The sequence below is a fragment of the Delphinapterus leucas genome, chromosome 7 (genome assembly GCF_059928025.1).
Source record: "Delphinapterus leucas isolate spDelLeu-1000000601 "Yukka" chromosome 7, BTC_Dleu_Yukka2, whole genome shotgun sequence".
Classification (NCBI taxonomy): Eukaryota; Metazoa; Chordata; class Mammalia; order Artiodactyla; family Monodontidae; genus Delphinapterus; species Delphinapterus leucas.
In genome coordinates this window covers 48,571,903-48,582,156 of record NC_143135.1, presented here as the reverse complement: position 1 = coordinate 48,582,156, position 10,254 = coordinate 48,571,903, and the positions used below count along the sequence as shown (strand labels likewise).

General features: G+C 44.3%; 1 protein-coding gene across 1 annotated transcript; it reads left to right on the top strand.

Moving 5' to 3' along the window:
- The first annotated feature begins 549 nt into the window (after nucleotides 1-549).
- Nucleotides 550-9,446, top strand: LOC111169218 (tripartite motif-containing protein 6-like). Its single transcript, XM_022563247.3, has 7 exons — nucleotides 550-1,036; nucleotides 1,533-1,628; nucleotides 2,298-2,528; nucleotides 5,031-5,053; nucleotides 6,754-6,854; nucleotides 7,139-7,165; nucleotides 7,387-9,446. The coding sequence occupies exons 1-7, from the start codon at nucleotides 614-616 to the stop codon at nucleotides 7,947-7,949; spliced, it is 1,464 nt and encodes a 487-aa protein (XP_022418955.1). The 5' UTR covers nucleotides 550-613; the 3' UTR covers nucleotides 7,950-9,446.
- The last annotated feature ends 808 nt before the right edge of the window (nucleotides 9,447-10,254 follow it).

Below are 10,254 nucleotides of genomic sequence, written 5' to 3'. Positions count from 1 at the left end.
CAAACAATTAAAGATCCATATTAGGTGGTGATAAGGAAAATCAAGCAGGTAAGTCTATTGAGAGTGATGGTGTGGGTGGCCATGCCTTAGCTAGGCTTGACAGAGCAAACTCTTCTGATAAAACATGTAAGGAGAGAATTGAATGAAGTCAGAGAGCCATGCAGATACCAGGGTGAAGGGGCTTCCTTGCAGCAGGAACAGCAAGTGCAAAAATCCTGAGGCAGCAGCATGTTCTGGTGCTTTGAACATTGAGGATGTGTTTTGGTGGGCTGAGAAAAGGTTAAACAGACAGTGCCCTACCCAAGGCCACTTCTCTCCAGCACATCATTGTCCCTTCATCCAGTAGGAGTAAAAGGAAACCGTGATCATTGCTCTAATGAGAGTGCAAATTGCTGTCTAATGTGAGCAGGGGCAAAGAACATGCTTGAAGTTAGAATGAGAAGCTCTTGTTACCCCAGGTGCTTGACCTGTTTATCCAGAACAGTCAGCCTGCCTTTGTCTGCCTCATTTCTTACCCTGAACCCTTTTTTTTGGCCATCTACCCAGGATTCTATACACAAGAAACACCTTAGAAGTCAGGGCTGGGCAGGCCGGAGCCAGGAGAGTGGCTACAATGACTTCAGCAGTCCTGGTGGACATCCAGGACGAAGTGACCTGCCCCATCTGCCTGGAGCTCCTGACAGAACCCCTGAGCATAGACTGTGGACACAGCTTCTGCCAAGCCTGCATCACGGGGGATAGCAAGGAGTTGGGTATTGGCCAAGAAGAAGAGAGCAGCTGTCCTGTGTGCCAGACCAGCTACCAGCCTGGGAACCTGCGGCCCAATCGGCACCTGGCCAACATAGCGGACAGGCTCAGGGAGGTGGTGTTGGGCCTGGGGAAGCAGCTGAAGGTGGTTCTTTGTGCGCACCATGGAGAGAAACTCCAGCTCTTCTGTAAGGAGGATGGGAAGCTCATTTGCTGGCTGTGCGAGAGGTCCCAGGAGCACCGTGGTCACCACACGTTCCTCATGGAAGAGGTGGCCCAGGAGTACCAGGTGGGAGCCCAGATGGAGGGAAGGCAGGTGGGAACAGACTCCTTGGTAGATTATTAACTTTTCTTTATGCTCTAATCTAATTTCTTTGTAGTCCATCTATTTATGTAGAGGATGAACCTAGAAAAAGCCCCTCTGGCCAAGAGCAGAGACTGTAGCTCTTTCTCGCTGCTCATGATTGGTTCTGCATGAGTGGAGGATGCTGCTCGGGGCCAGTAGCGGGCAGGGCAGGTTGAGTTCAGGGGATATGTTGGCAGTGAGAGTAAAGGACTTAAAGTGGTTCATGGTCAGGTTCTTTCCCCTGGAGAAAAGAGAATCAGCCTATTCCCAGTGGTTTCTATCCCCTGTTTATAAAAGATAACTTTGACCTTCTCAGTTTTTCATTCCGGGACAGGCATCTCCTGAGGTCAGCATAATAATCTCTCCCCCATTCATTCCATGTCTCCACACTGAAACAATTTGACACTTGATCCTGCTTGACTTGATGTGTTTCTTCCAGGAGAAGTTCGAGGAGTCTCTGAAGAAGCTGAGGCAAGAGCAGCAGGAAGCTGAGAAACTAACAGCTGTTATCAGAGAGAAGAGGGCATCCTGGAAGGTAAGAGAGATTCTTCTGAAGGTGTCCTGGGACGGGAATCAGGGCAGGATGTGGGAGCCGAGGGCAAAGGGGACCTAGTTCTGTCTGTTCCCTGATTTAGCTAGAAGAGCTTCCCTTTGCCTCGTCCTTCACGGCAACCCTTCCAAACAAGGGTATTATTCTTGGTGCAGAGCCAGGGAGAGAGAAGGGGGAGTTAGAAAATGAACATATCAAAGGGAATCTAGGTTTTTGAAGACAATCATGGGAGAGGAACCATGGCCATTGGCAGCCCTTAATTCCTGATTCTGGACCTTGTTCTATAGTTTCGAGCTCTGAAAGTTGGAAAAATAGGTCATGCACAGGCCACTCTCAATATCGAAAACTGGAAGGGGAGGCTGATGGTGAGTCCTGAGAGGCCAGAGAGGCTGCTTGGAATCTAAATCCCACCTAGGAATCTAAGTCTGTATCTCAGAAGCCTAGATAAGACAGCCTGGGGCCAATGGTCTGAGAAGAGCTGAAGGGAGAATAGGAGAAGAGAGCAGGTTCTGCAGGACTTACTCCCCCATTTGCTCATTCCCCCGCAGTGAGACCTGCCAGGAAAGCAGTACAGAGCCTGCCTCCCCAACCCCTTATACAGGAGACCCTCAGCTCAACAGACTAGCAACCTCTTTCTCTTCCATGTTCCGGAAGAATCAGATGGAACCTGAGAGACACAGGATCCAGAAGCAGTTTGATCAGTTGAGGAGCATCCTGGACAGAGAGGAGCAGCGGCAGCTGAAGAAGCTGGAGGAGGAGGAGAGGAAGGGGCTGAACATCATCGCAGAAGCTGAGGGTGAGCTGATGCAGCAGAGCCAGTCCCTGAGAGAGCTCATCTCAGACCTGGAGCGCCGGTGTCAGGGGTCAACAACGGAGCTGCTGCAGGTAGGAATCGCAAAGGAGCCCGAGGTCTGACGGTCAAGGCAAAGAGAGACTAACTTTCCTTCCCTTCTGATGTGGGACTCCTTATCTTGGTGGGGGAAAGAAAAAAATTTCCTTTGACCCTGTAGTGCCTCTTCCCTATTAAACAGTTCAAAGTTCATGGATAAAGCACAGGATAATTAAAAGTACAAATGCTAAAGGAATGTCTCATTTTTATTTCTTATGTATAAAGGATAGTCCAAAAGTTCATTTGATACAATGTAAAAGATCGAGTGATGTTTTACTGCAGCATTTCTCAATCTTGGTACTATTGACCTTTTGGGCTAGAAGATTCTTTGCTGTGAGGGGCTGCCCTGTGCATTGTAGGATGTTCAGCAGCATCCCTGGCCTCTACCCTCTAGATGCCAGTAGCATCCAACTAGCTGTGACAACAAAAAAACCCTCCAGACATTGCCAAATGACCCTGGGGAGAACTTATCCTCCCTCCCCCTGTTGAGAATCACTGGCCATTAGGTACCCGTTGTCTCTGATGCCGTGTTGGGATTGGTCAGGTGCTTTTCACTCAGCTCAGTCACAGGCAAACACATACCAAACTCAAGTACTTAGAGAATTTTTATGTAATTACCAGCCCTTCTTTGCTTCGCTTTCTTCTCTAGGGCAGCATCATTGAACATGTTGTAATAGAAGTTTGAACAGGACTTTAGAGGCACAAACAATGAGCTCTGGTCTGTGTGTGTATGTGGCTTGGGAGGGTGCAAGCTGTCAAATCCAAAGAGATCTGATGGAGAGATTTGAACTGAGGTTGAAATCTGAGCAGCTGCTGGCTTCATAGAGTGAATAGTGTGACTATTAAGTTGAAGCAGGATGCACCTTGTGACATTCTGGAACCTTCAGGCTCTTCCTTATTTTCTGTTTGCTTTCTTGCTTTCCTCTTGCTCCCTTTCCTGGTGGAATAATAATTTCTTTACTTATACTTGGGCCCTAGTATTAGGGTCATGGGGTAGTTATTTTCCACCTGTTGGAGATTTTCCTCATTCACTGCTTCTGGTTTCACAACTTCAGTTTATTCTTCTTGCTTTTTTCTTCATCTTTGATGTTAGGTTGCCCTAATGCTTGCTCCTTCCCCCACTTGTTCCAGCCCCTTTACAAGTCTCTTCAAACTGGAAAAATTGCTTCGTAAGTGCAAATGGATCATCAATTTATATAATAGCTAGTCCAGGCACCTGTCTAGACTCTTCTACCCACTAGTTAGTATGACTGCCCAATGGTCATTTTAACTAGAGTGTTATCTCACAGTCAATTTTTCCAGAACTTGCCCATCCACAGACACTTCCTCCTTCTCTTTTCCATATTTGTTTGACATGGTTACCCATTAAGATTTGACAGCTGGATGCAAGCCTGCAGCTTTCAAGTTTCAAAATGTGAACCCTGAGAGTAAAGCTAAGAGGAAGAGGCATGAAGTATCACCCTGATTTGATCATTTGAGTTCCTTATTACAAGTATGCCTTAAGATTGATACAATCCTGGATCCACCTCTACCACTTTACATGTGCAAGCCAGTTTGAGTTGTGTTTTTGTCAAATACAACCAAAAATAGCTCCAATACCATGAAAATAGTTATTCCTATGTTACATAGATCAAACCATTGGCCTTTCCTTCTGCTGCATTGAGGTGTATAGAGCAGAAGTTAGGAAGACCAATTCGGAGGCCATGAGACAATTCTACTCAAATGAGGCAGGCAGTGGCAGGGATGATGATAAAGAGCAGTAAGGGTGTGAAATGCACTGGCTTGGTCTAAGATGGGATGTCAGGTAGCTTTTAGGACAGTACTTTGTCTACATTTGGTGACTGGATGCTGGGATCATTGAGGAAGATGGAAGATAACAGAAGAGACCATGGTTGCAGGAAAGGTAAGTTTTCTTTCAGATATCTTGAATTTGTGGTGCCCGTGGCTTATGTGAGGGGTATATAAAAGAGATGTAAGGAGAAGTACAGATTTAGGAATCATCAACACATGTGTGTGTTGAAATCAAGAAAAATACACAAAGTCAGAAAAGGTAGCATAGAGGGTTAGGGGAGGTGGAATTTGAGAAACAACCACATTTTATGGCCCTTGTGTCCTCAGCAAACAGAATGTGAGCATCTCAAAGACAGAAATCAGGACTTAGTCATGTGAGAGCATCTAGAAGAAGGCACAGTGCCTGGCAAATAAAAGATGAGGTACATATATAACACCACACACACACACACACACACACACACACACACTCTCTGTTGTAAAAATAAAGGTACTAATGAATGAATTGAATCATTTCCTGACATCCCTACATAGGGTCTCAGGGAGAGTCTGCTTTCAGCTCTTATCTTTACTTTGTGGCCTCCATATCGGATCATCTCTACCTCTGTCATCATGGGGTGGTGAGAATGGGATGAGGGACATGGATGAGGCTGTAGTAGAGGACAAGTCCTATTACCCTTGACTTAACCTGTCTCTTTCTTTCCTAGGATGTGAGTGATGTCGCGAAAAGGTATGTGTAGAACATGACGTGGTTCCCTTGGGTTGACAAAAGACTCCTGTACCCATAGAGTTATCTTGTGGTCAGTGGGAAAGGAAAAAATCACAAAGCAGGGAAGATTTAGGACTGTGGTGTCTTGAGTGGCTTTTCGTGAGAATTTGGGGTCCCCCAAAGTAAAGGGAATGACTTGGTTTCAATGGTAGGAGAATTTGAGTGGCAGAAGGTCACAAATTGGGACAGTAGTGTTCTTAAGAATCAAGGATTACCATATCACTGACTCCCCATGTACCTCGTGATAGAACTCCTTTTCCACAAACCTCTGTACCTGCTTCCAGTCCTGATTCTAGTAGCTCATAGCTACCTCAAAATACACAGGGATTTTCTTTGCCCACATACTTTATCAGAGGGAAATTTCCCATTTGCTTTTTTTTCCCAAGGTCCAGAAATCAGCTCTTGGGATACCTGCTTAAATTTCCCTTTCCCCCTTGGCTTTGGAACAGGCCATGCCTTGCTACCTAGTTCTCCTCAGTCTTCCATTTTTCTCAATTCCAGTAAAAATATAGACCCGAGGTCTTGAAGAGAGTGGCTTTGGCCCTGAAACAAAAACATGTTCTCTTCTCTATCACCTACTCTAGAATTTCATTCATCAAGGTGACCCCTAAAGTAGCCCACATACCTGGCACCTTGAAGCGCCTCACGAACACATGACCTATGGAGCCTGTTGTCCCTTCGGAAGTCTTTATTCTCAGTTTGGAGGTGAGGACGTTTCCTTTCTCCAACTGGCGTAATGTTCCCAGAGACCGAGAATCCTAAGAGGCTGTTCTGAAGGTCTTTCTCCCTAGGCCTCTGCAAGACCTTGAGACCTAAATCACAGACTCTTCTAAGGGAGCCCTTCACCTGATACTATGAAAGCCCTAGCAGCAGGTCCTGATGTCCTGCCTGTCAACACAGATACCTGTAGGCCCTCTAAGAGGGTGCTGACATTTTAAGTATTTTGTATCTTTTTTAGAGGTAGCAAAGGATTTCCCAGCCATTATTTTATTTAATATTATACAGTCTCTAGGATGCAGAGAAAGAAGGGAAAATTATTGTATTTTACAAAACAACAACAAAGCAAACAAAGGAACAAAAATGAGGCTTTGCGGGATAAATCCTATCAACTTTTTTTTAATTGATGTATATATAGTTGATTTGCAAGAGTATATTAGTTTCAGATGTACAACATAGTGATTCAATACTTTTATAGATTATACTCCATTTAAAGTTATTATAAAATATCGGCTATATTCCCTGTTCTGTACAAAAGATATATTCACCCCAGTATTCATCGCAGCACTATTTATGATAGCCAAGATGTGGAAGCGACCTAAGTGCCCCTCAACAGATGAATAGATAAAGAAGATGTGGTGTATATATATATATATATATATATATATATATATATGAAAGAGAGAGAAAGAGAGAGAGAGAGAGATACTACACAGCCAATAAAAAAAGAATGAAAATCTTACCAGTGTGTACACAGATGGTGAGAAGCTAGTTTTTAGTCCAGTTCTTCTGGCTCCTATGCCAGAGGTCTTTGCAGAATAATGCTAATTTTCTTCAAGGAAGAGTGTTGAAGTTCACCAGTGGGCCTGGGAGATGAAGGAGACAGGTGTTAGAGACACCCAAGGTGAGCAGTGTTGAAGATTCATAATGTCTGTTCTCTCTAGGAGTGAGCTCTGGACCCTGAAGAAGCCAGAAGCTCTCCCCACCAAGCTGAAGAGTACGTTTCGAGCCCCAGATCTGAAAAAGATGCTGCGAGTGTTTAGAGGTGAGGAGTTTCAGGGAACAGCGTTTGGATGAGGGACCATGGTAGTAGAGGAAATAAAAAGAATGCAGGGTAGGATTGGTATTTGGGAATAGTGTCAGGGAAAGAGATCAAAGAGGGAGGGACACAATGTGCTGAAAAGATGCAGGTCATACTGAAGGGGGAATGAAATGGCCGGTTCACATCCTTATAGAATTCCCTTCCACACCTCTCAGCCAGGTAAGGGAGAGACAGCAGACCTGAGACTGATGGGTCTATATAATGTGATTGACTCTTTATCATTACAGAGCTGACAGATGTCCAGAGCTACTGGGGTAAGTAGAAACTGTGGCCTCTTTGAGCTGACATGTTCTTATCCTTGCCAAACATACTCACACACACACTCTCAGGTATGAGGTGTTGCTGTTTCCCCCCAGCCCCCTAGCTCCACCACCTAGCTCCAATTCCTCCCACCCATATCCTCGCTTCCTCTTCTCAGAGTCATAAGACCCACATACCCATTCTCATCTGCTGATGCTGTACCTTTCTCCCACAGTGGACGTGACTCTGAATCCACACACGGCTAATTTAAATCTCGTCCTGTCTAAGAACCGGAGGCAGGTGAGATTTGTGGGCACTCAGCTGTCTGGGTCTCATCTGGAAGAGCATTATGGCTGTGGTGTCCTGGGCTCTCGGCACTTCTCCTCAGGAAAGCATTACTGGGAGGTAGACGTGGCCAAGAAGACTGACTGGATCCTGGGGGTGTGCAGTGATTCAACGGGACCTACGTTCTCTTTCAACCAGTTTGCGAACAATCGGAATGTTTACTCCCGATACCAGCCTCAAAGTGGATACTGGGTGATTGGGTTACATCATAAGCACGAATACAGAGCCTATGAGGAATCGTCCACCTCCTTGCTCCTCTCCATGATGGTGCCCCCTCGCCGAATTGGGGTGTTCTTAGACTATGAGGCCGGCACGGTCTCCTTTTACAATGTCACCAACCACGGCTTCCCCATCTACACCTTCTCTAAGTATTACTTTCCTACCACCCTATGTCCATATTTTAATCCTTGCAACTGTGTAGTCCCGATGACCCTGCGCCGCCCAAGCTCTTGAACTTTCTGCTGTTCCCACCATCTGAGCCGTACTCTCTACTCCAAGGCTCTTCTGCATCTCAGTTTCTCCTTTCTTACCTCCGATTTTCCTGTGTTCTCACTCCTTTCCTGTTGAACATTTACTCAGTGCTAGAGCTGAGTAACCCAGCGGTGACAGTGAACATCCTTGACAGATTAATTACAGATCTTGAGATGGGTGAGGGGTAGCTGTCAACATTTTTCCCCTTTTTTTTTTTAAGAAAGAATTGGAAAATTTTATTCGAGCCAAATTTGAGGATTATAACCTGGGAAGAGCATCTCAGAAAGCTCAGAACTGTTCCCTCAACATTTTACCATTAAGCATGGCATTTGGTGGAGATTTTTCTTTGTTGATGTATGGAATCAAATTTAGGAAATTCTCTTCTATTAATTTGATGTCAGTTTTTGTACTGAGTGGAAAGTTGAATTTCAACATATATTGTCGCTGTAATTGTTAAGATAATCACACGTCATTTTTATTCTGTTCTTGGAATACATTGATTTATTTCCGTTTTTAAATCTAACACAGATTTCTGGAATAAACCACTGTTATTCTTCATATGCAATACTGGATTTGTTTTTGCTCATACGTTGTTTAGGTTTTGTTTTTATCTCTGTTTATGAAAGAAATTGACCTGTAATTTTACATTCTTGTAACGTCATCAGGTTTTATAAAATGCAATACATGGGCAAAGAAATTGCTGTTTTTTTTATGTAAGTACATATAGGATTGAGTGCTAAAATCCATTATAATGTTAATTTGGGTGGCTTTAAATTCAATTTTAAAAAAAGATTCTAACTTCAGTTTTTACTACAAACTTCATGGATCTTAAAAATCTAAGGTAGTGATTGAAAAAAAAAATCTAAACACACTGAAGTAAAAACAGGAGAGAAGAGGAAAATGATCAGTCCAATACAGATTTTTCTGTCAGAATGGGAGGAAAATGTAAAAAGAAAATAATCAATATGAAGCACTTTTAGGAAGAGAATGATTTCTTCTAGCTTCTCCATACCTCCTTTACTTTATGATCAAACATGAACAGCTTGTGCATGAGCACTTTGTCTTTGGGAGAGGGATGCTATATGCTTTTTGAGCTAACTGTAAAAGAAATTATGATGAGGGGGCTGTAAGGATGGAATGAATATCAAGGAGTTGAATATCAAGATCTGGCTGTCCACTATGATAGCCAAGAGGCTCCGGTGGCTGTTGAACAATTCAGACATGCCTAGTCTGAATTGAGATGTGCCGTACATATAAAATACACACCATATTTTGAAGACTTAGTTCAAAATATAATGTAGGGGCTTCCCTGGTGGCGCAGTGGTTGAGAGTCCGCCTGCCAATGCAGGGGACACGGGTTCCTGCCCCAGTCCGGGAAGATCCCACATGCCGCGGAGCGGCTGGGCCCGTGAGCCATGGCCGCTGAGCCTGCGCGTCCGGAGCCTGTGCTCCGCAACGGGAGAGGCCACAACAGTGAGAGGCCCGCGTAAGCTGAGAGACAAGAACATTTTATGAAGATCAAAAGGATGTTAATAAATGAGGGATTTCTTATTCTCCAGTTTGCATGCCACATGCAAAAATTTTTAGTTATTTCTGGTCTCCAGATGACAGGAAAGATGGAGTCGTGAGGACTGCATGGGATTCAGTCTCAAGTCCAGAAAAAGCAAAAACAGAGCATGCATTCTAAGGCAAGTTGCTTGGAACGAACCAAAATTTGTTAAGCCTTTCTGCAGTATATCAAAATGTGTGTGTATGTGTGTGTGCATGACTGCATGTGTGTGTGTGCCCTGGGAGTGGGGATTATATCTAAGAAGAATTTTTTGTTTAACTAAGACTAAACATGAATTTTATTCCAAGCCATATCTAGGAGCAAATTAAAGCTTTGCCTCTGACACAAGAAAACATTTGCGGGTAGAGAAAGAAGACAAAGTAAGGTGTGAGGTTTAAATGCAGACAAATGAGTAAAAAGAAAGTAAGTTTCCCAAGACTGAAGGAGAAGATACTGCCGAGAGAGTAGAAGCACAATGCCATCTGTAGTATACCCTATGACACACCTCCCAGATCTGCTTTTCAGGACCTATGTACCTATCTCCCAGCTGCTGGGAATATCAGATACTGGGAGCTCACATCTGCACCCCTCCCTGGAATTGTCCTCAGACCCAAGGAACTACCTTATCCAAAGTTTTGTCCTATCACACAGGGTAATCCTCCGCCAATGACAGGATACCACGGGAGTACAAATAACTGGCTTCCTTGCCTCATTATGGGATAACACAGAAGGGCCATT